At 44.6% G+C, this 27,003-nt stretch overlaps 1 protein-coding gene across 1 annotated transcript in view; it reads left to right on the top strand.

Moving 5' to 3' along the window:
* The window catches only part of Dock5 (dedicator of cytokinesis 5), a 194,345-nt gene that overhangs the window by 135,689 nt on the left and 31,653 nt on the right, over positions 1-27,003 (top strand). The window contains exons 23-34 of the mRNA XM_052732867.1: positions 1,746-1,857; positions 2,691-2,761; positions 3,278-3,384; positions 5,716-5,852; positions 8,241-8,336; positions 12,106-12,204; positions 15,173-15,267; positions 17,006-17,084; positions 19,244-19,344; positions 22,528-22,586; positions 23,008-23,162; positions 24,328-24,413. Coding sequence (XP_052588827.1) covers positions 1,746-1,857; positions 2,691-2,761; positions 3,278-3,384; positions 5,716-5,852; positions 8,241-8,336; positions 12,106-12,204; positions 15,173-15,267; positions 17,006-17,084; positions 19,244-19,344; positions 22,528-22,586; positions 23,008-23,162; positions 24,328-24,413 — 1,197 coding nt within the window. The remainder of the gene's footprint in view (positions 1-1,745; positions 1,858-2,690; positions 2,762-3,277; positions 3,385-5,715; positions 5,853-8,240; positions 8,337-12,105; positions 12,205-15,172; positions 15,268-17,005; positions 17,085-19,243; positions 19,345-22,527; positions 22,587-23,007; positions 23,163-24,327; positions 24,414-27,003) is intronic.

The raw sequence follows: 27,003 nt of genomic DNA on the forward strand, positions 1-27,003 counted from the left end.
TGTTGAGCTGAGTAGAAAAATGAAACGTGTTCCCTTGGTTGATTTTGAGCGGCTTTGGGATTAACTTCGAGGTCTTTTCTTTTTGTTTGTGTGTGTATATAGTACATGTGTTTGTACATGCATGTACAACCAGGACAGACATATGGAAGCCAGAGGACACTGAGTGGTCCTCTATCACTTCTTCCATATTCCCTTAAGGTGGAATCTTACTGAGCCTGGAGCTCACTAGTTTTTGGCAAGCCAATAGTGATCCTCCTGACTCTGCCCCACCCCCAGCCCCCAGTGGTGGAGTTACAAGCTCATGTAGCCAAGCCTGGCTTATTACATGAGCACTGGAGATCTGAACTCAGGTCCCATGCTCACACAGCAAGTGATCTTACCTACTAAACCATCTCCACACCCCAAGTTCTTTTCTAAGTCTTTCAGTGAGTGTGTCGAAAACTACGAATTATCACCTGGCTTGATAACATTCCCCAAGGAGTTCACATTCCCTGGTTACTGTATTCCTTAACCAGGATGTTAAGGACTAGAAGCAGTTACAGGTTTCCAGTTTTGGGAGGATTTTGAAATATTTGAAGACATATAATAAGGTATCTTAGGGGTGGGACTGGAATCCAAACACAAAGTTCTTCTGTTTTCCATATGCCTCGTGCACATAGCCTCAAGGTGGTTTTATACAATTTCCATTGCGTGTACATTTTTACTGAACCCTCATGTGAGGTCAGATAGGGAAGTTTCTACTCATGGCTTCATGTCAGCACTCATAAAAGTTTTGGAGAGTTTTTAGATTTGGGGTTTTTAGAAAGAGATCAGTCAGTGTGTTCAGGTGAGTGGAGGAGACTAGCATATATATATATATATATATATATATATGAGTACACCCTTGCTTGAGTGTGTTCATATATTCTGGATCTGTCATACCTCCCCTGGAACACTTGGTGGAGTTGCCATCAATGACCATGCACAAGTTCTGCTCTTTGGGATGTCTATGTTTGGGGAAACTAGCCAGAGACCTTCTAGTATGTACTTCGGTAAAACAACCCACTTCTGAGTTGATGGCACCTGTCTTAGGAAGACAAGCAGAATACTTTAATCAAGGCACATCCTGGTCAATGATGTTCAAGGCACGGTAGAGCAGGGCAGCAGCAATCAGGGATGTACAGTGGAGAAAGCTTACAACAACTGGGGTTTGTAGGCTAGGCTGGGGAGCTTCTCCACAGTACCTGTGGCCTCAGCTCAGTGCAAGGCTCGAAGGCATGAGACAGTGGAGAGGAAGGGAAGAGGGGGGAATCTGGAAGAGAGTGTTTTAGATACCAGCAGAATCTGCTCTGGGGACCTACACCCCCTGTTCCTGCTCATGAGCTGAGGACGGCAGCCATGCCCACTCACTTGCTACCTCTGCACAGTGACTTGCTGCTATTTTCCCTCCTGCCAGCAGTGCCCACAAACTGCCTGAGCCAAATGCTTCTCCAGGCTGGGGCCCTCCATTCAGCAACAGCTGGCAGTCCTGGTCAGCCAGCTCTAAACCGTGGCTTAGGACTGTACCTCCAGATGACCGCTTTGCTCTTTTCAGGGTCTTGATGTCTTTTCAGGCTGTTGGGTTGACTTTTGGTTCCATTAAAAACAGTGCTGGGGTGCCCCCCTGAGCTGTCTCGGCACAATTAGAGATGGTGACCAGCAAGGCACTGACCTCTAGTGTTGTTTTTTGAGACCACAAGTCTACTGTAAATTCTCTTTCTTATTAGATTTTATGGTCAGAGTGAAGATGGAGATGAATTCAACAACTCGATCCGCCAGTTGTTTCTTGCTTTCAACACGCTCATGGACAGGCCTCTAGAAGAAGCGGTCAAGATCAAGGTTAGCCTGGCGACCTTGTGGGTGACCCCCCTCCCCCTTGAAGACCTTTCCCGAAGATGTGACGTGGTGGGAGGGAGAAGTGAAGTGTGCTCATAGAGAGCTGGAGAGGCATAGTAGAACGGGCAGAAGTAGAGGAGAAGTGGGTGAGGCTGTGGCTCTTAGGTTGCTTACCTGGCATGCTTGAGGCTCTGGGTTCTAGCCACAGCATTGCCCAAAACAAGCACACAATCAAAGTAAATATGTCCACATTTTAACTTTTATATGCGTTTGTATCCTCAAATGTCAGCTCACCAAAGACAGACTTCCCTTTTAGACTCCGCTTGAGTGGCTGCTATAAGTCCTGCTTGATCCCTTGATTTTAGCAAACTGATCCCCCTGGCTGTCACAGGTGGCAGTTTATCTTCTCTGTCACCACTTCTTCCCCCACCCCCACCCCCGCCCACCTCCTTCCAGAAATGCAGAGTCACCAGCAGCAGCAGCTTTTACAAACTGTGAAGTATGTAACCCTTGAGGGCTCCAGTTTGTTACTATTCCTTCCTTGCCTTCCATGGTGACCTGGTGGGAGAAACTTGAATTACCTCCAAAAAAAAAAAAAAAAAATGTGCTGTAAATACACATGGCCTTTTGGGAATGAAGACCAGGGCCTGGGCCTCCTGCATTTTCAGAAGGAAGCTCGGGGGAGGTCATTCTTAACAATACCAGCTTCTCATGGCAAGGGCACCTGCTTCCAGTTCCCAGTTTAAACCCCAAGTCCTGCCCTCTCCTCCTGGGATGCAGCAGTGTATTCCATTTTTGACTTCCTTGGCATTGACTTGACTTCGTGCTTCTTACAGGGGGCAGCTTTGAAGTACCTTCCTAGCATAATCAATGACGTCAAGCTGGTGTTCGATCCCATGGAGCTCAGGTGAGTAGCAGAATACTATTTGTATCTCAAAACTAACAGGGGCAGCCCAGTGCTCGGCAGAGGCTGGCTGCTACACACGCTTGGTTCTAACAAGTGTTAAGGGAGCACCTGTTGGTGCTCAGTTCTGTGGAAGAGAGAAAAGAACGCACAAAGCGGGCCCTGGGGAGAGAATTGCACTCTCTGTGGGAAAAGAAGCTATGCAAAAGAAAGGAGCCTAGGAAGGCAAAGTACGGTGGCCCTTAGAGAGAAGGTTGCTAGAAATGGCATTTTGTGGTAGCTGAGAATTGAGGTGGAAGTGATGGTGATTGTGGGTGGGCTAGGCTCTCAAGGGCAAAGTCAGTCCTAAGGGAGAACCCTCTGGGGACAGGAATGTTTCCAGAGACACTCTCAAATCAAGTCTCAGGTCATCCATGAGTTTTCCGGGTCACTCCTCCTCAGCAGTCAGAGTGGAGATGTGCCTAAGGATGTCTTTTGCCTGGCCAGGTGAGCACACTGACCCTGCAGCTTCTCTTCCAGCGTGCTTTTCTGCAAGTTCATTCAGAGCATTCCCGACAACCAGTTGGTCCGGCAAAAGCTTAACTGCATGACCAAGATAGTGGAGAGCAGCCTTTTTCAGGAGGCAGGTAAGGAAGTCTCCTCCCTCAGAACCTGTAGCATTTGGGGAAGAAGATGTCAGAAGCCTTCCACTTGACCACATGTGTGCCAGAGTGGTTTACTGCGGAGTTATGGCAAGCATTGCTATGTTTGGCACTTACTTCTCTGTTCTCTGGTTGGTCTTGCTCCGATTAGATTAGTTGATTTTAACAAGTGATGCCTCTCTTTAAATTGGATATAACAGTGTGTTTGCAGCACATCTCTGTGATATTTATTGTATTCACAAAAGACGAAAGACTGAAAAAAAAAAGCATCAACAAATAAGCTTATCAATGAAATTTTACAAATGAACTGTTAAGAAGAGCAGGAAGGAGATCCCCCAGGTTCCCCCAGGCCAGGCTGACATCTGTGATAGGAAGCGCTCACCTGCCTGTGTTTTGTTGCCCTGTTCTATTTAATTGGAGTTTGGTAACAGCAATACCCTTGGCAGGTTGCTGGTTCTTTATATATATTTGTTTATTTATTTTTGTTTTTTTAGGACAGGGTTTCTCTGCCTAGCCCTGGCTATCCTGGAACTCACTCTGTAGACCAGGCTGGCCTTGAACTCAGAGATCCATCTGCCTCTGCCTCCTGAGTGCTGGGATTAAAAGTGTGCACCACCACTACTAGCCCATTTTGCTGGGCCTTAAGGACCTCTTGGGAAAGCAGTTTAAGAGGCTGAAGTTGGTTTAATCTTTCCTTTTTATCCCGCCCTCCCCCCCCCTTCGTGTGTGTGTGTGTGTGTGTGTGTGTGTGTGTGTGTGTGTGTGTGTACATGCAAGTGCCCAAGGGGGCCCGAAGAGGTGCCCTGATCCCCTAGAGCTGGAGTGACAGGTGGTCGTGAGCCTCCTGACCTGGGTGCTGGGAACCGGACTCGGATCCTCTGGAAAAGCAGCGGTGCTCTCTAACTGCTGGGCGGTCTCTCCAGCCTGGTGTACTATCTCTGATGGTTACTATTGTTTCTTTCCCTTTTCACTGAAACAGTTTTCTCTCTGCAGTGCAGGCTGACCTCAGACCCTAGCTCTTCCTGTCTACGTATGAGTGCTAGGATTGTATGCATGCACCACCACACCCAGCTAAATAGTTCTTTTCTTTTTATTTTTTTACATTTTATTTGTTGTTGTTGGTGGTGGTGGTAGTGTGTGTGTGTGTGTGTGTGTGTGTGTGTGTGTGTATGTGTATGTGTTTGTGTGTGTATACATGCATGCACATGCACACTACCATACATACATAGAGATCAGAGGAACTTATCCAAGTCAGTTCTCTTCTTCCATTATGTGTGTTGTGGGGATCAAATTCAGGAGCCATCTCGTCAGTCTCCAGTTAGGTCTCGTTGGAGGCAGTAGAATCACTGTGACAGTCACTTTTATAGTCTGGAGAGCTTGGAGTCATCGTAATAAAGTACCGTCCTGGTGGAGATTCCAGGAGAAAGACATAGGAAGTGACGCTCCCCGTAGACCACACGTCCACAGAGACGTACACAGAATGTGCTTGTGACGTACAGGGAAGCCTGTGTTCACAGGAATTTGATAGTTAATTGTCTTTGTCGAGTGCAGACATTTCTGAGAATATGGCTATCTTTGTTTTTCTCTATTTCCTGTGACTTCATGCTCATGTTGGCCTTAAAACAAAACCAAAAGAACAAACTGGAGGGGTTGATGGTGTAGAGCATGTGCCCAGCGTGTGGGAAGCCCTGGCTTCAGTCCCTAGCACCCAATATCAAAACATAAAAATTTTAAAACAGAATTAGAAATGGGGAGCGGATAGGCTGAGGAGATAGCTAAGTAGTTAGGAGCACTTGCTGCTTTTGTGGAGAACCCAGGTTCAATTCCTAGTACCGACATGACAACTCACAACCATCTGTAACTCCATCTCTAGGAGATAGGATGCATTCTTCTAGCCTCCATGGGCTCCTGCATGCATTTGGTACACATGAACTCAAGTAAGCGCGTGCGTGTGCACACGCGCGCACGCGCTCGCGCGCGCGTGCGCGCACACACACACACACACAAGCTAGAGAAATTGTTATATAATTCACTCACTGTTAAGGCTTAAGTGTCCATTGCAGCCATAGAGGGAGAGTCCCTCCCATCAATCCCCAGCATTGAAAATAGAAAGAGTGTGGTCAATGCTCACATCTGCCTTTGGTGGGAGTTTCTTAAACTATGAACTCCAGGGACAAGATTGAAGCTTCATGCCGAAGTCCATGTGCTCTGCTGCCTGGGCTGGCTGCAGGGGCTTCAGAGACATGTATAACTGCAGAGGGAGCTCGTGGGTCTGGGGTAGCCATGCTCTGTGAGCCCTTTTCTTCTGTTCTTCAGAGTGCAGGGAGGTGCTGCTTCCGCTCCTGACAGACCAGCTCAGTGGCCAGCTGGACGACCACTCGAGCAAACCCGACCATGAGGCGAGCTCACAGCTTCTAAGCAACATACTAGAGGTGCTGGACAGGAAGGATGTGGTGAGTCCAGTCATCCTCTATGGCCTGAGGCTCTGCCGGTCCCTTTGCCCCAACAGGAAACTCTGTGGCCTTCCTCCTCTCAGGCAATGCAGGAGCACTAAGGGGGTAGAGCAAGCTGTGTCCTTTTCAGAGTGGACTAAACACGCCATACCTCACATTAGGGTCAGAGACAATCAAATAGCTTAGTGTGAGGGCCCTCACTGGGAGGTTTTCCTAGTTGGCTTACCACAGAGGTCATTGGCAGTGCTGTTATGAACTCTTTAAGTTGGTCAGGCATGGTAGTGCACACTTTAATCCCAGCACTCAAGAGGCAAAGGTAGGCAGGTCTCTGAGGTTGAGGCCAGATTGATCTACCTAGTGAGTTCCAGGCCAGACAGGGTTACTTTGGTAAGACTCCATCTCAGAATCCAAACGAACAAAAAAAAGAGTCTTATTTAAGTTCATGGGCTGGGAAGGTGGCTCGGTGAGTCAAGAGCTTGCTATGTAAGCATGGGGCCCTGAATTTAGGTTTCCCAACACACATATAAAATCTGAACATGGTTGCACATACATATGTGTGACCCCAGCACTGTCAAGTACAGGCAGGCGTTCCCCCAGGGGCTCACTAGTCAGCCAGTTTAGACAAAAGAGTGGTCTGTAAGTCCAGTGGGAGGACCCTAACTCAGCAAATAAGGTAGTGAGAAGGAGAAAGGCAATGGCCTCCACACGCACAGGCACACCCCGCCCCCCACGTATTGCACAGGTTGATGTTTTTGATGTTCTCTGTGAACACCCCAGCCCCACCTCTTGAAAAATCGGGAGCTGGTCCTGCCTGGATTTCCTGTGTGCAATGTTCAGGCCCCATTGGAGATGCTGGGAAACTTCACAGAGTGTGTTCTCTTGAGCACTGATGGTACAGAAGAAAAAGAATCTCACTTATCTAAATGGCAGGCTGTGTTCCCCATGATGGTTGCTGGAAGCAGGGGTTCCCACAAGGCAAAGACCACATATGCTTTTTGGCCTGTGATTCTTAGCAGTCTCTTTAGATTCGACTCTACCAAAGGACACAAAAGATACTCATACTTTATCTCACAGCCAACTTGGACTTCACTTGACTAGGTCAACCATGGCCCAGTCGCCCACCTTATCCCAGCTTGTCAGTCCTGTGGGTGCCTTTGTATTTCTGCTATGCCAGCCGTGGCCCCAGAAGCATGTGAAGACACTGTTGTTTCTCCGATTAAGCCCTATATTTGTCTTTTCCATATCCTTGGGCCCCAGTAGTTCACATACTGTTTGTACAGTTCATTTGATATTTATTCATGATAGATAATCCTTCTTCCTTTATCCTTACACATACCTGTAGAAACCACATTATAAAGTTGAAAACGTTTTTCCAGTAGTCATATGACTGGGAATTTGATTCCTAACCAAGAACTTAGTAGCAAATAAAAACATGTGACCAGTCATGTTGTATACATAGCATTTTAAAAAAAGTGACTCTTACTGTGGCAGCTCATACAAGGCCTGCCCACAGGGTCAAGCCAAGCAGGGTCCTGGCACTGAGAGGGGTAAGTGGACTATGGGCTCCCACCCCTAACCAAGAAACTGCAATTGATACCATTGACAAAGGAAAAATGGATGCCCTGATGTCAGCTACGGGAAGGGAAGGAATTAGAGCATGCACATGTATTCAGCGCTGTTTTGTGTTAGTACAGTTGAGTCCAATAAGAGCACTGTCACCTTCCTCCATTCACAGTGATGAAAACTAAAGATCAGTGAAGTGGAACAATGGCTCAGAGTCACATGTGACTGTTAGGACATTAAGTTCTAGAGTGATGATGCCTAGTCTTCTGTAACACACCATAGAGTTGGGAGCCTTAACAAAAGTTTAGTTCCTGGAAGTTCTAGAAGCTGAAAGTCTGAGGTCAAGGGTGTCAGTGTGATTGAGCTCCGCTGAGGACACTCCTCAAGGCTTGAGGATGGCCACCCTCTCCCTGAGTGTTGTTGTGGTCTCTAGTCCATGAATACATGAAACAATGGGCAGAGAGTATAGAGTAAATGTATACGTCCCCCAAACCCAGAGTCTCTTCTAATAAGGGCACTAATTCTGTCAGATCAAAGCCCCACCCTCGTGACTTTAATTACCTCCCAGAGGTCCTCTGATATTATAGGGTGTTAGGGTTTTAATACTTGTAATGAGAAGGAGTCACCAACATATATTGCACAACAGACCTCTAACCTTGAGTTTTGTTTTTGGGGGTTCTCTTTGCTTAGTTTTTGTTTTTTTGACCCTACACAGAAGCAACGTTTTCTTTTACTTCCCATGCATATGCCTGCCTATTCAGGGTATTCCTCATCTGCTCTTCATCCTTGGCTGGGAATGATGTCACAGCTGTGTTTCTCCTGCAGGGCCCCACTTCAACACACGTACAGCTGATCATGGAGAGGCTGTTGAGAAGGATCAACCGGACTGTGATTGGGATGAGCCGACAGTCTCCTCACATTGTGAGTCTCCTGGTAGCCCACGTTGCAGGCACAAGGGTCTTGCTCTGTTCCACCAGTGGCTCAGCACTGAACTCATGTTACCCGCCCCCCCCCATATCATATCATAGTTCTGAGTTCTAAACATATCTCAGCTTCTACACAAGCTTTCTGCCCCAGGTTGGATTGGATTTCCTTCAGGAAAAGCAGCCATCAGGCCCTTTTAGTTCAAGGAAAAAAGCAGCTATCATTCAGAATTTGTGATCATTGCTGGGCAGTGGTGGTGCACGCCTTTAATCCCAGCACTCGGGAGGCAGAGCTGGGCGGATCTCTGTGAGTTCGAGGACAGCCTGGTCTACAAAGCGAGTTCCAGGACAGGCTCCAAAACTACACAGAGAAACCCTGTCTCAAAAAAACAAAAACAAAAAAAAGAATTTGTGATCTTTTGTGTTTTTAGAAAGGTCGGTGCCCTATCCACTTTGCCTAAATAGTTGTCAGTAAAAAGTAAGATTGAGGCTAGAATAATGATGAGAAGCTAAGTGGTGTCATGATTTAAAGTGCAAAAACTTCTATCGATTACACTGAAAGCTGAGGTTAGACTTTAATTAGAGGACTGTTCTGTGTGGTCTAAAGAAGGATCTAGAGAGCCGCAGTTTGGATTTTTGAATGCTTGAGTGATTTAAACTAAATAGCAAGTAGCAGGTAGTGAGAAGCAGCAGGCAGATAGCATGATATCATCAAATCGGGAGTTTGCAGCATCCGGCAGAGGCTGCTGGAGTGCTCCCAGTGAGCGCAAGCAAAGGAACCCTCCAGTAGTAGGCCCCCAAGCATCCAGCCGCAATTAGCTGGTGAAGTTGAGGCAGTCGGCCTGGAGCTCTCCAAGAGATTGAGCTTTCTCTCCGTGGCTGAGCTTTTGGCTTCCCATTTCCTCTGCAGGCACTTCCTCCAGCTGTTCTCGAGGGCACAACGTTCTCTTTAAAATTACATTCATTCATCCATCCATCCATCTATCTATCTGTGTGTGTGTGTGTGTGTGTGTGTGTGTGTGTGTGTGTGTGTGTGTGTGTGTGTGTGTGTGTGTGTAAGAGCGCATACGTGTGCCATGATGCGTGTGTGAAAGTCAGAGAACAACTTTCAGGAGGCATTTCTCTCCTTCCACAAAGTGGGTCCCGGGGATCAAACTGAGGCCAATCAGGCTTGGCAGCAAGCACCTCTGCTTGCTGAGCCATCCCAGCAGCCCAAGGACATAAGGTTTTCAACAACCTTTCCTGTGTGCTAGTTGTCTTTCCCCTGGCGCAGAGTTGGGGGTGTGGCCAGCCTGCCCCAGGTAAAGGGGTTTTTGGAGAACACTTGAAACAAACAGGCCATCTAGGCAGTGATGTGTGTTCATGCGTACATCTCAGTGTCCAGAATGGTGTTTGACTAGTCATACATAATTGTCACGATTAGCTGAAATGACCAGCATTTCTTTGAAACCCAGAAAAGTTGGGTGAGAAGCTAATGAACTAATGAGCCTTTTACTAACTGGGTGGTTTAGAAATAAGTGTGTTCGGTGGCCTTCCTGACAAGTGGTAGCAGAGGTTTAGATATTTAAAGGGAAATTCTCATCCACTGAGTCACACAAACATGAGCATGAAAATAAATGAGATGCATATAAATGATCATTCAAGTGTAAGTCATAACTTGTCACATTGTAAAAGAATAATTAAAATCAGATTAGACTCCTGCAATTGAATATGTGTATATGTATATGTCTCTGCCTATGTGTATTTTTATGTGTGTATGTGTTTACATTTGTATTTGTTTATACACGTGTGTCTTTGTGTGTATCAATTTCTAAGTAAGACAGAACCAAGGGACTTACAGGTAGAATTTTGATGATATGATAAGGCCCTTACCTTTCTGTAAAGAAACTGAAGATTTTTGAATTAATATAGTTTGAAAAGCAAATGAATAGTTTGGAAAAAATTATTTGTCTTTCATTTGGTGCTATACCTTCAAGATAAATGTCAAATGAAATGAAAAATTCTATGTGAAAAATTAAATGCTAGAGCAGCCTGAATAAAACATAAATGGATCTGTACCTGATCCTATAAGAAAAAGATTCTTGAGTTTCCAAATATTAAAAAAGAAGAAAAACTAGATTTTTTTTTCCTGATTAAAAATGTAACCTCTATATTTGAAAATAGGTTTGTGAAGTCAAGGTCATACACCACATGTGGAAAGTCACTAGTAGACTTAATATACAAAGACTACTGTACGCCAATAAGAAGACAGTATTTTAGTTAAATCAGTAAAGAATGTGAACACGTGGGATGGAGCGGAGCTCACCTGAGAGAACTCCTGCATGTGTACATGTGGTCCTGGGTTTGATCCTCAGTATCCAATGAACCAAGCATGGCTATAAGTAACTGTAGCCCAGCACTGGGAAGGCGGGAAGGGGAGCTAGAGTTCAAGATCATTCTCTTACATAGGGAATTAATTGGAGGTGAGCCTGGGCTACCAGCAACCCTTTTTGAAAAAACAAAAAAGACTATGAATGAAAACGCAAAATGAAAATAAAATAGCCAAAACCATATGGATGGAATATTTAATTCAGAACAAAAGAAATGCAAATTAAACAAAAGTGAAATTAAATCCAAAATCCAGAATAGGCAAGAGCCCAGAGACACAAATAGCGTTTGACTGTTGTGTAATTGTAGAGCATATAATAATTTGTAAATATGTCCAAAGCTTAATACAGTCAGTTCACATTGCCTTTTGGTTAGGAAAAATAAGCATTTTATGTAAAGAGTCTAAGATGGACATTCAGAGGGAGTGTACGGTGGTGTCTCCTTCCCTCCTGAGCATGGCAGTAGTTCATCATCTCTGCGCTAAATTCATTTAAGTTTGTGTGGCTTTTGTATTTACCCCCATGAGTACATGGGGGCAGTACATTTTCCCCTCTGGCTAGAAAATAAGGTCTGTGGAAAAACGTGTGTAGCTGAGGGAAGAACACCCTGAGTATGCAGCTTGGACCTTGCAAGGAGACTAAATTACAGTCATTGTGGAGTTCTTTGTCTCCTTTCTTGGAGTAGGGTGCAGAGTCCCATGTGGTTCACAGATGTAACTGTCCAGAGGGATTTAGAATCAGAGCAATGGTATGCTAGGGTTCCTGTCCTCCTCACCCCATCCTCCTCCTCAGAATTGCTGCAGATTAAATATCCCTTGTCAGAAATAATTGGGACTAAGGGATTTCAAAACTTTGAGTTTTGGGTACTTTGGACTATTTGCATAGATTTTACTGATTGTGCATCTTCAGCCCCTAAACCCCCAAACCTAAAATGCTCCAGAAATTAAAACTACCCCAGCATTTCAGATGTCCCCTGACAGCTGCTCAGCTGGCACCTGCTGTTTCTCTCTACTCTTCCCCACCATCCCACCTTCATATTTGACCTATCTGTGTACGCCAGACATTGTCCCAAGAGCTCCTCAGCTCTACCCCAACCAGGGACTCAGAACCCACAAACTAGTTTATCTTAACTGGTAACCTAGTTGAGATCTTAATGCCCCTACACCTAGAGGAATCCAGAAGTCATGGCTGTTGGTGGGATGCCTAGGGCTCCGCTTTCCTAACTCACACTAGGACGCGCTTGGAGCCAAATTGCAAAACACATACATGCCTTTAGACCTTTGGAAGTAGTGTTTCCAGTTCCAAGTGTCTTTGTAGAGCACAATGGGTAGAAAACCCCCAATCTATGATGCCCAAAGTCTGTCTTCATCAGGAGCCTTGACTCAGTTTCTCTCCTTGCAGGGCAGCTTCGTGGCTTGCATGATCGCCATCTTACGACAGATGGAGGACAGCCACTACAGCCACTACATCAGCACCTTCAAAACCAGACACGATATCATTGTAAGTTGTCTGCTCTGGGCCTCGGCAATGCTAAAGTGGGTGTTTGTTTTTGAGACAATTCTTGTCTAGTAGCCCAGACCAACCTCAAACTCATGATCTGCCTGCCTCATCTCCTGAGCGCCGCTAGACCCCTCTGAAACTTTCTTACATTTAATGACCAGTAACTGAGGCTGAGCATCATGAGTTCAAGGCTCCCTTCCCGACCACTGCAGTGTGAATAGCTGTCCATAGAGGGCACAAGAAGGAGTTGATGCTTACTTCAACTTGATAGAATTTAAACAAGAGTTCAACAGCCGTACTTAATGACCATCACATGTGGACTTAGTGTGGGCCCTTCTTCTGAAACTCTTAGGACATCTTTTTGCTCTAAAAAGTTTGTATCTCATTTAAGAGGAGGTGTTGGTTCCTGGTACCATGCATGCAGTCTCCGAGGCTGAGTGTACTGGTTCCTCAGAGTGTGGTTAGCCGTCGTCTCTTTCAGGAGTAAGTAAGCAGAGGTTGCCCCTCTGCCCCTCACAGCATTTGGAAATGATTTCCTGTTGCTTTAAAAAGAAAAGTTGTTTCCATAGTTTCTATAAGCATGCATCTAAGGTCTCCAGGGAGACCTTAGTAGAATTAATCTGTTGGTAAAGACGTTCTCTGATGTGGGCTAGGCATGGGCTGGATTAGCAAACTGATGGTTCCAGCCATCCATGTGTAGCTCACTCTTCCTTATGCTCTAGATCAGAGGTTCTCATCCTGTGGATCGTGACCCCCTTTGTGGATCGCATATCAGATATCCTGTATATCAGATATTTATATTACGATTCATCACAGTAGCAAAATTACAGTTATGAAGTAGTAATGAAATAATTTTATGGTGCGGGGGGGGGGGGGGGTCACCACAACGTGAGGAACTGTATTAAAGGGTCACAGCACTAGGAAGGTTAAGAACCACTGGTCTGGATTTTTCTGCTTTCCACCCTCACCATATTGAGCATGTGTGACTGGCATGCCAAGATGGATACAGTTCTTCACACACACACACACACACACACACACACACACACACACACACACGCCCTATCCTCCTTTCTACAATGTCCACATGGATAAAAGAAGAAAATAGGAGGAATTTATCATTGTTAGCCCAGCACCCGCCTTCATAGTGTTGGTCCACGTGGCTTAAGCGGAGAGCTCAAGTTGAGGCAGCGTGGTTCAGGAGTCAGCATACGTGGATGTGTCTATAGTGACCCGGTGGTACCGGCCGCTGAAGCAGCTATGTGCGCTCCTTCAGGGCAGATGGTGTAGCAGATAACACACGTTTGAACTGTGACCATGCTGAGCTCTTCTGTGAAATTTGAAACAAGCTACTTAATCTTGCTGAGCCGGTTACCTCATCCATAAGATCCTGGCTACATGGAGGATTAATGTGACCACTGACTGAATCCATGCATGGAAATGCCTCACCTTGTACTGTGCTTGGGGTCAAAGCCTATGAAGAGTAACTATTTGTAACAATAGTCCCATTCTTGTGGGCTGTATGAACATACCCTAGTGATTTTTTTTTCTTTTTCTTCTTTTTTTAAATTTCCTTTGGAAAGCAGGTAAAGTAGGGACATTCTGAATTCACAGGCAGACTGTTTGGATCCACAGTTCAAGGTTATCCTGTGCTACATAGCCTGGTTCAATATCAGTCTGGGTTACATGAGTCTCTGTCTCAAAATTGATGATATACATATATCATATATATATATATATATATATATATGTAGAGAGATAAATGATAGATCAATAGGTAGGTAGGTAGGTAGATAAGCTGATAGACAGATGTGGGGAGGGAGGGCATACCCTGTCCCTCCTGTGCCGTGTTCCTAGCACTATACCATGTCCCTTTTCTCATGGGACAGTATGCACAGAGTCTGAGAAGCAGACAACTAGACTTTCTTTTCAGCAATCCCAGTGGAAAAAGTCTAAATTTAACTAGGCAGTAAAAATGGCTTCAAAACCTTTTAGGTTTTGTTTTTTCAGCCTGCCTGTTCTATTTCTGAGTTGCTTTTTGCTCACATCCTCTGGACGAGACTCACCATTTCTACTGCCCTTGCTCTGTACACTTATGTTACTCCTCACTGCGGTTCTCACAGGCCACGTTGATGCAGCCTTCCCTGCAAGGTTCTAGCCGTACTGTTTGTGTGGCATGTTTCCTCTGCCCTAACTAGTCAGGAAGAATTGAACTGAGATCTGTAAAAACTTAATGACTTGGGGCTGGAGAGATGGCATTGACTGGTCTTACAGTAGACCCAGGTGTGATTTCCAGCATCCACAGGGCAGCACACAACTGTCTGTAAGTCGAGTTCTAAGGGATCTGACACCAGCTTTTGGCCTTCATGGACACCAGGCATACATGTGGTATACAGATATACATGCAGGGAAAACATCCATCCATATGAAATAAAAAGGTTTTTATTAAAACTATGGTTAACTGATTTTTGAGTTTAAGAGATATATTCAGACAGCACTCAGCAGAGGACCAAATAGATAAGGGTTGTAAACGTGGGGTCAGTGTCCTCCACTGATGCTTTCTGTGGCCATTTAGTTTTTCTCAGCCTTGTGAAACCATTTGTAAAGTAAGAATAGTATTATATTCCTGTTTTTCCTACAGAATCATGCTATGAAACAAACAAACAAACAAAAATAAATCAAATCATAGGCCAGGGGTGCTGTTGACCACCAATCATCACAATACTTGGGAGACGGAGGCAGGAGGCCACTCTAGATTACATCTTGTCTCATGATACAAAAACAAAAGCTAAATCAAATTACCCACCAGTTATGTATAAGAATGCATTGCCCATAGCAACTTTACGGGGAAGGCCACAACTTTGACCATCAATATGTTATCCCAAAATAGGGCTCCCTCTGTCTACTTGCTGAAAGAAAGACCATGATGAGCTTGTTTTCCAAACCATTCCTCCACTGTTCTCCACAGGACTTCCTCATGGAAACTTTCATTATGTTTAAGGATCTGATTGGAAAGAATGTGTATGCCAAAGACTGGATGGTCATGAATATGACACAGAGCAGGTGAGAGAGCCCATGGCCATTCTGGAAGCATTTGACCTTGAATGCGCTGGTCTGCTGTACATACTCCAAGGGCTGTTCTGCTTCAAGCCTGGCACCTGTAAACGGGGTCTTCCCCGCTTCCTGACCCTGATGTGTGTGCTTGGAAACTCCCTTTCACTAGGCTACCGATTTCTCCCTATTTGCTGGCTCTGCTGGCCTGGGTTAGTGTCCTCGCCATCCTCATGTTAATCCCCACTGGCCCATCAGCTCTGCCTGCCCTCTCAGTGGCTCCATGTGAACCCCTCATCCTGGTGTTCAAGGTCATCCTGGTGTTCAAGGTCCTGCCTGCCTTTCCAGCCACATCTTCCATAAGCATGTGACTTGTGCACCAACCAGACTTCTCCTGGTTCCTGAACGTGTTCTCTGCCTCACACCTCTGCTCTGCATGTCATGCCTTCTCCACTGTCTCTGGAAGCCAGCCACTCTTCTGTTCTCATGGTCCTTCTGAAACATCACCTCCACTGGAAACCTCTGTCCCCAGATGTCACTACTCTAGAGGTGGTGGGACCTAGGAGAATGGAGCCTATAAACGAGGCAGACTAAAGTCTCATGCCAATTTTATTCAGAGCCTCAGACAGTTTATACTGTAAGAGTTAAGAAAGGTCCCATGGATACAGTTTTCATGAGTTCAAGCTGTATACCATCACAAAGTCAAGCCACACGTGGCGAAATCATGTTTTTTCCATAGAGACATATAAACTAATAACAATAGCCAGTTGTAATGAATAGTCTGAAACAAACTCATTCCTATCAGCTACACCTGGGAGGAGCACAAAAACTCGTTCCAGGAACAATTCCGTGTTTTGAAGAAGCTGAGGTCCCAAGACCCCTGTCTTGTTTTCTTGTAGTGTTCTCACAAGCACTCAAAATTTTCCTCACACGACTCCATTCCTGGGCTGGACTCCATTCCAGTACCCAGTCATTCAGAAATGTCTGTTGATCTTTTCTTCCTTCGGGTTTCTGGTATCTCTTTGAAACTCTATCATAGAATTCTTTTTCATGTTCTCTGTTGGAACACAGCTAGAGGTCTTAAGAAGGGTACCCAGTACTGTGCTGGAATCTTCTTAGACCAGGAGTCAGGTTTTGAGCATGGCACCTGTGTCAGAACCTTATAATTGCTACCTAGCAACAGATGCTTGTCAAAGAGACATGAGATGAGCTATAGATAGATAGATAGATAGATAGATAGATAGATAGATATAGTTATATATAGTGATATATATATATATATAAATTTGTATTACAGTATATTATAGTTTTAGAATGTTGCTAATGAGCCACATAAGCCATACCAATAGAAGCATCATCAACTCTCCATGATCCTGATAGAGAGTCCCTTCCCAATTAGATAACAGATTCAAGGACAATTTCGTGAAAATGATGACCTTACCTGTAAAGGTGTCATAACAGGGTATAAACCACCTGCTCTGGTGCGCAAAGAGCCTGGACTTGCAGTCTCTGCTCCATCCTCAGTGAACTTGTTCTATAACCCCTAAGCTCTTACAGGCTTGTTTTGGAGAGACTGAGTTTGTAGGCCTCTTTCTGTAGAGTGTGCTCTGTGGATGGCCTCTAAGGACACCGTTAGGTTATATTGACTTTCGCAGCCAAGCCCCGGAGTATTGGTTCTGTGTCCAGAGTAGGTAGGGAAACCTCTCCAGGGGCACAGGGTTACCTTCTTCATCTGCTCTTTCCTCCCCAGAGTTTTCCTCCGGGCCATCAATCAATTTGCTGAAGTTCTCACAAAGACCTTCATGGACCAGGCAAGCTTCGAGCTTCAGGTAGGCCCCCTCCACCAATCTGGAAGGCCTTCGGTCATAGCAAGAGGCTGTGTCAGCAGAAAAAGTGGCATTTCAGATTTCATCACTGTCAAAAAGGGTTTTCAGGGGTCTGCCAGTTTCCCGAAGCACACATTGCAAAAAGAGAGTTCTCCAAACACAATAAAATGATGTAGCCAAAGTTTTCCTGCCTGGCCCACAGTCAGGACAAATCTCTGTCACCCGCCAGTCCCACAGCAGCTCAGACCTGACCAAGTAAACACAGAGACTTATATTGGTTACAAACTGTATGGTCGTGGCAGGATTCTTGCTAACTGTTCTTATAGCTTAAATTAATCCATTTCTATTAATCTATACCTTGCCACATGGCTCGTGGCTTACCGGCATCTTCACATGCTGTTTCTCATCATGGCAGCTGGCAGTGTCTCTCTGACTCAGCCTTCCACTTCGCAGTTTTATTCTCCTCCTTGTCCCGCCTACACTTCCTGCCTAGCCAATGGCTAATCAGTGTTTTATTTATTGACTAATTAGCAACACATTTGCCATACAGAACATCCCACAGCAAAATGATTTGGTTTTCATTGCACAAAAAAAGTAACACACATAAAAGGAAGTGTGAGCAATACTGTCATAGAAAGTATAGCTAACTGCAAATACAAATGCAGTGGTCTCTGATCCTCAGAGATTCAGTCCAGGAGCATGAGTGGAAGCTTGAATCTTCAGTGCTGAGCCCTCTTGTTACTGTGTTCCTATGCATGCAGACCTAGGGGTTGTTTAATTTGTACCTCTGCCACATCGTATGAGATTAACACCAACAATGAACAGCAAAATAGAGCAATTACTTCGGGACACTGCGAGTTCATGTGAGCGAGGAGTGAAATGTTGATGGTTTCAGACCACAGAAGACCAAGGGTCCTGAAACTCCAGGAAACAAAGCTATGGATGAGGGGGCTGCTCTCACCCTCGCCTTCAGGGTCAAGGTTTTGTGCTGGTTCTGTCCACACAGGCCTGAATGTGCACATAAGCAGTTTCATAGGCACACTGTCACTGGTACGTGAAGACCTGCAAAGCAGGTAATGGGGGTGGTGGTGCACACCTTTAACGCCAGCTCTCAGAAGGCAGAGGCAGATGGGTCTCTGTGAGTCCAAGACCAGCATGGTCTACTTGGTGAGTTCCAGGTCAGCCAGGGCTATAACGAGACCCTATCTGCAGAAATAAAAACAAACCCAGGCATCTGGTAGCTTCGTCTTCATTTATTCTTTCATGTGACAAATATTTGTGTGTGCACCCAGCAGTATCCCAGTTCCTGCTGAAAGTACATCATGCCCCAGCTTTTTAGGGGATTTAAGTTCAGGAAACATTTTCTTGGTGATGTGCTTTTCTTGTCATGTGCTTTTTTGTATTTCATCTCGACCGCTAAGAGGGAGAGTCATAACCAGAGGAGGATGGATATATGAACAGTGTGTGTTGTGTGTTGTGTTGTGTGTGTGTGTGTGTGTGTGTGTGTGTGTGTGTGTGATGTACATAATATACAAACCAAAATATAAATGAACCCTGTAACTCTTTAATGATCCATTTGTCTACTTTCTTTACTTTTTTCCACAATCTAAGACTTTTTTTCCAATGATGTTAAACATTTTTCACAATATTTTTAATGGCTGTATATGATTCATTATACCTCTGGCCTGTGATACAAGAACTCAATTCTTCTTAGGGACGTTCAGATTGTTTCTATTTTTTGTTACATTGTATAGCTGTGAGGGCCTTCTTTGGTCGAAATGTTTTTAACTAGCCACAGTTACTTTGTCAGGAAAAAAAAAAATCAGGAAAGTATTTACTAGTTCAAGAGTCTGGCAGAGCTGGAGGGCTTTTGATACAGATTGCCAAGCCACCTGCTATAAATAGGTACATTTCTTGGCAGAACTTCTCCTATGCCCCCAGGGTAAAGAAAAATGTAAAGTTTGACTTGTTTTTTTTAAAGGTTAATATTAAGCCTCAGGATTTTTAGCAGTGAATAATTGAAACCCCAGAAGGAACAAGAAGTCCTGTGGGTTTTATTTGGGTTTTTCATAGTGCAACTCTCCCACATGTGGGTGTTTTATCTGGATCCTCATGGGTGTTATTTTCTGTTTTGCCCTGCCCACCTGATGCATCCTGCAAAGCTCTGGAACAATTACTTCCATTTGGCTGTGGCTTTTCTCACCCATGAGTCCCTCCAGCTCGAGACTTTCTCAGAAGCCAAGCGCAACAAAATTGTGAAAAAGTAAGTGTCCTCTAAAGATTTGGTGACCATGGGGAAGGTGATCGTGTGTTTATGTTCAACAATATTATGTTGTCAAAGAAATGACAGGGACTTGCCCATGTTGATGATGTGGATTTTGTGTGTTATCACTCTCCTGCCCTGAAATTCCTCCAGATTCATTTTGTTTTTATTAATGTTTTTCCATCCCCTCCTCAGTCACCCCATGCTATTGCTGGAGTCTGTGCCTGGTGAGGTGCCCTTGCCGGGGATCTCCTGCCACCTGCTGTCAGTTTACCAAAATTGCAGGCATAGTGCCTCCTTACTCTTTGCAAAGCAGAAATAGGAAAACCCAAATATAACCTAAAACTATCCTCCAGATTCATGGCTTGGAATTCAAATGCAATTATATTCATGAATGACAAGAAGTTTGGTCACACATTTCACGGCATTCTCTCAGGTCTGAGAGTTCGTTGAGAGCCTGGAAGCTCAAAGGCTGTCATTGGAAAGTAGTCTGAATTTATTAAAGACTTTGAAATTTTAGCTCATTTTCCACTTGCTGTGATATATGGGAAACTAGGCAAATTATTTAACATTCCTCAGCCTGTGGTTTCTCTCTACCAAGACTGATAACTAAGGATTAAGATTGGGAGACTCTAATTTTAAAAGATACAATGTATGGCCTGTTTTGTAGATTTCCCTAATGGGTAATTAATGAGAGATGCTTATTTTTAAGGAGGATCCTTTGATCTATCTCATGTTTTAAAACATCTTTGGTAGCGATAGAACCTCTTTGAAGGAAGATTTGAATTGGGTTAAGCAGCTACAAATGAAGATAATTGGTTACAAATCAGAAACACACACAGAAGGGGGGGCAGTAAGGGGAAAAGGGGGGAAGAGGGGAGAGAGGAACAGAGACAGAAAGTGCCAAGGGATGTTGAGGAGCTGGGCATGGTGGTGCAAGCCTGTAACCCCAACACTCAGAAAGGGTAGACAAGAGGGAGGATCAGGGGTTCGAGGCTAGCCTTGGTAACAGCAATTCTATGCCACCTTGGGTAATACAAGGCCTTCTTTTAAAAATAATTCTAGTTAGGACTGGTACTGGCTCTTGTCAAAGAAAAATAGACTATGAACGTAACCCATGTAAAAACGTGTGCATATGAGCAGAAATAAGGTTTGAGAAGTAAAACCAGCATATTACAGTTACTGAGGTGTGATTCGGGATCTTTCTTCATGCATGTTTTTAGAAGAAATCAACCTACCATTTGTTAATAAATAGACATAGATATTGTTTGTTGACTTTGGGTATCAGATTTTGATCATGTAGGCTTACTTGATATTAATAATGAAATTAAGTTAAGCATTTTTATTCAGATGGAATGGTAAGAGAATTTAAAATAAGATTGAAAAAATCTGGCTTCTGAAGATATTTCCAGTGAAGAACTTGAAGAAAATAATATTTAGGAGATCCCTACCATGTGGGGAATTATATAGAGAGGGTATTGTAGAACCAGGTGTGGCCTGTGTTAGTTTCCCAGAAGCACTTGCAATACCTACTTTTTAAGAGCTGCCCACTACACAGGATCTTGCTATACAGCCCAAACTGGCCTAACATTCCTCATCCTCCTGCCTCAGTCTCTCCAGTGGTACCACCACAACCACAAAACTAGTTTTTAAACTTTGTCTGTGTTTCATTGTCCCTGATGGGAATGCAAGGTCTAGACCTGCCCACATGAGATCTGTGAAGAGCATTCTGTGAGGATTCACCTTAGCCAAGACTCTGTCAGTCATGGCGTCTCATCTCTCTCACACCTCGTTTAGATCCTCACTCAGCTGTCTCTGCTTTGTGGAGACCAGAGCCTCTCTCCCTCTTCTCTTCTCCGTTGGCCAGTTGACGATTTCTCAGTTCTCTTAGCATTTGTATTCGGTCCCTCCTGTTCCAAAAGCCCGTGTCCTCCACATGACTGAGTTCTCTGTTGCAGCTTCTCTGGGTGATGACCTTATCTCTTACAGAGCCCCAGCCTCCCCTGAGATCCAGAAGGATGAGGACTATTTTGTTTTTTACCCCTTTATTGTGTACTTGCCCTTCTAGACCAGCAAACCCTGCATCCACCACTCAAACAGGCCAAAATACCTGAGGGGAAATGACACCTTACATAACATATACAGACATTTTTCTTGTCATTATGTCCAGCGAATTGATATAACACATATTTATATAACATTTATGTGGCATTAGGTATTTTCCTTCTTTTTTTAGCTTGGAGAATTTCACACGCACACACACACAATGTGTTTTGTCCAAATCCACCCCCATTCTCTCCCTTCCAATTCCTCCCATGTACCCCTACAATATACTTTTCCCACCCAACTTCATTTGTTTTTTATAAAATCCTCCAAAGCCCACTTAGTACTCTTTGTGTGGATGGGTGTAGGCCTTCTACTGGAAAATGGTCATCCTTCCATCCACTAAGGGTTAAATCTCTGAAGAAAACTGACATACTCCCACCCCCAGTAACCATCAGCCCTTCAACTAGGGTTGGGACTTGGTGGGGATCCCCTCCTGCCATCTGTGCTGGCACTTGGGCTGGCTTCATCTTGTGCATGTCTTATGGACACGGTCACAGTGGCTGAGTTCATGAGTCAACGGCCTTGTCATGTCTACAAAACATTCTTTCACAGTAGTTACCCAGTGTCTCTTCTTTGTGGTGCTGGGGATCTACCTCAAGGCCTTGCACATGGTAAGCGAATATTCTACCATTAAACACCTTCCCCAGTCTTTTGTATTAGATATTCTGAGTCATCTAAGGGATCCTTTGAAGTGCAGGGGATGCTGTGTGTAGCTTACGTGCACAATCCCTAAGCCATGACCCTCTTCGGGATCAAATGACGCTTTCATAGGAGTCACATATCAGACATCCTGCTTATTAGATATTTACATTATGATTCACAACAGTAGTGAAATTACAGTTATGAAGTAGCAACAAAAATAATTTTACGGTCGGTCATTACAACATGAGGGACTATATTAAAGGGTCTCAGCATTAGGAAGCTGAGAACCACTGTCATAAACCATTCTATGTAAGAGACTTGAACAGATTCAGGGGTCTTGGGAGCTTCGAGCCAGCCCCTGCGATGCCGAGGGGTGACTGTATTACATGCTACTCAGTTCTACTGCAAATCCTTTTCTTATGATCTTCTTCCTAGGTATGGGGACATGAGAAAGGAAATTGGCTTTAGGATCCGGGACATGTGGTATAATCTGGGTGAGTATCTGACTTTGAACAGGGCCCCTCCATGAATTCTCTATTTTTATTTATTTTTATTTATTTGTTGTTGTTATTGTTGTTGTTCTAAAGTAAAGATTTCTCCGTACAGGTTGCATGCATTAAAAACATGCACCCATAATGAATTCTTATTTTAATTTACATAACCCTGAGATTTGTATGTGTGTACAAAAGTAGATTTGTGGGTTCCATAGGGTCTCTCCTGGGACGTTGACAGTGAGCCCTGTCACCATGCCAGTCACAGACTATCAGATAACAGCACTCAGCCATCGTCCCTTGGTGGACATGGTTTGTTCACATGAACTCTTTCTTCTCTTACGGGCCCCGTGGAGGAAGATTGTTAAGGTGGGACTTACGGTGATATAGTCTTCTAATCTCTCCTCATTTACTTTCATCTCAGGGCCTCACAAAATCAAATTCATCCCATCCATGGTGGGTCCCATTCTGGAAGTCACCCTGACCCCTGAAGTGGAGCTCCGTAAAGCCACAATCCCCATTTTCTTTGATATGATGCAGTGTGAGTTCAACTTGAGTGGCCACGGCAACTTCCATATGGTAAGAAGGCAGCCATAAGGCAGCCCCTGCTCTTAGTACTGTGAAACAGTTAACTTGATTTACTGTCTCTAAACGGAGAGGCAGCAGCTTGATTGAAAACTGCATTCTAAAACTTGTATTTTTCTATTTCATTGTGTAAAAGAATGAGATGCATGGTTGGGTCTTCTGGCCCATGCCTCTGCCTCACAAATGCTGGTATTAAAGGAGTATGCCACCACACCCAGCCAAAATAGAAATTTTTAATGCCTCACATTTAATCATCATCTGGTTCAGTATAAACTGATTTCTAGTCATGTACAGCCTCAGAGCTTAAACTGACACTCCACTGAAAACAGACAATTCCAGTTGTTCCAGAGTCATAGAAAGAAGCCATGCCTTTTTTTTTTTTTTTTTTTTTTTTTTAAGTCAGCACTGTCTCAAGAAGATGAAACGCTGGCCGGGTCCATCAGTCCTGCCATGCTCCAGCCCAGGACTGAAGGCGTAACCTGTGTAGGCCAGCCGAAAGAAGGATGCTGTGGGTCCAGCTCCCATTCACCACTGCTCACCTTCGAGAGCTTTAGTTTGCTGGTTCTTTCTCTAGACTTCCCTTTATTAACCAGGCACTGCATTAGTCAGGGTTCTCAAGACGAACAGAATGGATATGCTGAATACAGATTACAAAGCGCATTTTTTTAAATATTGGTTTATGCAGTACAGTCTGGGTCATCCAACAATGGCTGTCTGCACAGTGGAGAAGCTGAGAGCCCATAGCTGCTCAGCCCATGAGCTGGATGGCTCAGCAGTCTCGATTTAAAGCTGAAGGCCTGGAGCATTCCTGATGAGCATCCAGTCTTCAGTCCATGTTGGAAAGCCAAAGAAGCTGGATCCTGTTTGCAGCAAGGATAGTTAGTGATGGCAGCAGCAGGGTAGATGCACTCACCGGGAGGAGCAATAGCAGGCAAAGGGTGCACCTTTTTACATCCAACTGCCCACCCTTGGGGAGACTCTTCCTCTTTTATACCTTTAGAGACCTACCCAGAGGCTTTTCCCTAGCTGATCCCAGATAGAGCCAACTTGGAAACAATTCGAAATTGGAAAGGCATTGAGCCAGATCTAGAAAGACTGGCCACTGTCTCCCATGTATTCTTCAGGATCTGATATCCTCTTGTAAAATTCTGTCTTTCAGTTTGAGAACGAGTTGATCACAAAGCTGGATCAGGAAGTGGAAGGGGGCCGAGGAGATGAACAATACAAGGTTCTTCTGGAAAAGCTGTGAGTATCTCAGAGCAGCACCTTAGGCCAGCGGGCAGAGCTTCTGCTGCCTGCCTAGCAGCCAGTGGCAGAATCACCCCGTCACCAAGTGGTCCTCGGTGGTGTGGATGGAATACACACCGCTGATAGTGTTTACCCAGTGTGAGTTCATGCTTGTGTTTTCCAACCAGCCCGACCCCGGAGAACACAGCAGATAGGCAAGGGGAGGAGACACACAGTAGCGGCATCCTGCCTAGTGTCTTAATTATGAACTTGAGCAAAAGTGGGGCACCTCTAATTGTGGCTTCAAAGCAGCTGTTTAAAGGAAGTCCAGGTTGATTTTATACTTAAAAATACCTCACATCCCATCAAAGAACTCTGAGAACAGAGCTGTAGTCTCTCAGCCAGCTTGGTCGGCACTCTATAAAGACATCATTCCTTCATCTGAGCCCACTTTGTCCCTTCATGTCCTGCCTCCCCTACCCAGCCTCTACACACTCAGCCTTTTCATGCTGTACACAGAGCTGTGTAGTGTGGCTAAAGTCTTCGGATATTGGGACTCATAAGATTAAATACAAATCCCCTTTTTACCACATTCTCAGATCTTGTCTTTGGAGGCAGTGAGTCATCCTGACAGGTACAACCACCTTCCCCACCCCATCCAACTCCTGTCTGTAAGAGTAGTGTCTACTTCTCAGTCTTATTGTTAGAAGTCAGTGAGGCAGTGGATTAACATAGGGTCCCTTGCAGAGTTCACACTTTTAAACGTTTGAATGCAGGTGGTCCACGTGGCTCATCCAATGAAGGAACTTGACAGCCTAGGCTCGAACCCTGAGACCCATGTGGTAGGAGAGAATCAGACCCTGAGATCGTCCTCTGACCTCTGTACATATGCCGTGACATGCACCTACCCACACACATACCCACAAATCTTTTTTGTTTGTATGTTTGCTTGTTTGTTATTCAAAGGTTGACTGCAGTTATTCTTGTCTAGCCATCCCATTCTGCAGGTGGCTGTGCACAATCAATAGCCACTTGTGTCATTTGGTTATTCTCCTGTTTTGGGAAAATTCTTTAGACCAGTCTGAGCATGAATATAGGGACCACCAAACTTTTATCTTTTCTCTAAGATTCCCTGAGGAGGAGCAGCACACAACACACTGTAGTGGAGCAAGATAGGGGAATCGCCTCCATTTTAAAGAACTAGATGTCTGTATTCTGTTTATAGATGGAGTGATCTTTCTATCCTCTTTCCACGAGATCTCTTGACCTTCTAACCCTCCTATAGCTTTTGAAATTCTAGATTTGTCTAGAAGTTATACACAGATAGAAACAGACATAAGATTTGGGGATAATTGGGCATGGTGGCACCTACTTTTAATCCCAGCACCCTGGAGGCCGAGGTGGGAGAGTTTCTGTGAGTTCAAAGTCAGCCTGGTCTATGTGGTGAGTTCCAGGACAGCCAAGGCTGCATAGTGTGAATCTGGCTTTATTTAAATATATATATCTGATGCTGTGGGATAATGCTTTTGTACACTGGTTTAATAAAACGCTAATTGGCCAGTAGCCAGACAGGAAGTATACGCGGAATAAGTAGACAAGAAGAATTCTGGGCTGAGGAAGGCTGTGTCAGGAGATGCTAGCCTGCTGTCCAGGGAGCAGCATGTAATGGCACACAGGTAAAGCCAGAAAACATGTGGCAACATATAGATGAACAGAAATGGGCTGAGTTTAAGTGCAAGAGCTAGTCAGTAGTAAGCCCAAGCTAATGGCTGAGCAGTTTTAATTAATATAAGCCTCTGTGTGTTTACTTGGGTCTGAACGGCTGCAGACCAGGCAGGACACAGGAGAACTTCAGCTACAATCTGAGATATATCTCAATAGTAGAGCACTTGCCCACACATACCCTATGTACACAAGATAAAATTACTGGTTCAAAAAACATCCCTACAGCTAATCTTCTTGGAGTGATCTTACTCTGTTTCTTTTGTTTTTTCTGGATTGTTGGCTCAGAAAAGTCTGATTATAGCAATCCAGCCCCCCGAAATACTCCTAGAATCTGGGATAATTATTTTTCTTTAAGCTTTATTTTAAGGTGTGTGTGTGTGTGTGTGTGTGTGTGTGTGTGTGTGTGTGTGTGTGTGTGTGTGTGTAGGTATATGCTCATGAGTGCAGGTACCACTCCTAACCACTGAGCCATCTCTCCAGCTCCCGAGTCTGGACTGATTCTTTAGAACCATTTCCTTTTCTGAGTTTTCTTTTAGTTACCAAGAAGTCCCAAAACTTTGTTCACTATGGCCCCTGAAGGGGAGGACTGGGTCTGAAGTGTATCCCCAGTCTGCCTGTTCACAGCTCTGCTTTTCTACTTGAAAATGGTTTTATCTGGTGTCACCCATCCAAATGACTACCAGGTTCTTCTGGGCTGGGCTTCAGCATGGGATTTTCAGACTGCCTGTTCAATACCAGGCCCTAGAGAGAACAAAGACATAGGACAGATGGTCTTATACGGCTGAGTTAGAATGGGCACGGTGCATGAACATTGTAGCCAAGGGTTCTCATTTCTGCAACATCCACTAAAGAAACTACTGATTGACTGATGCTCAGAGGACAT

This window comes from Peromyscus californicus, unplaced genomic scaffold, assembly GCF_007827085.1.
Source record: "Peromyscus californicus insignis strain IS unplaced genomic scaffold, ASM782708v3 Scaffold_12__1_contigs__length_115047231, whole genome shotgun sequence".
In the NCBI taxonomy this organism is placed as follows: domain Eukaryota; kingdom Metazoa; phylum Chordata; class Mammalia; order Rodentia; family Cricetidae; genus Peromyscus; species Peromyscus californicus.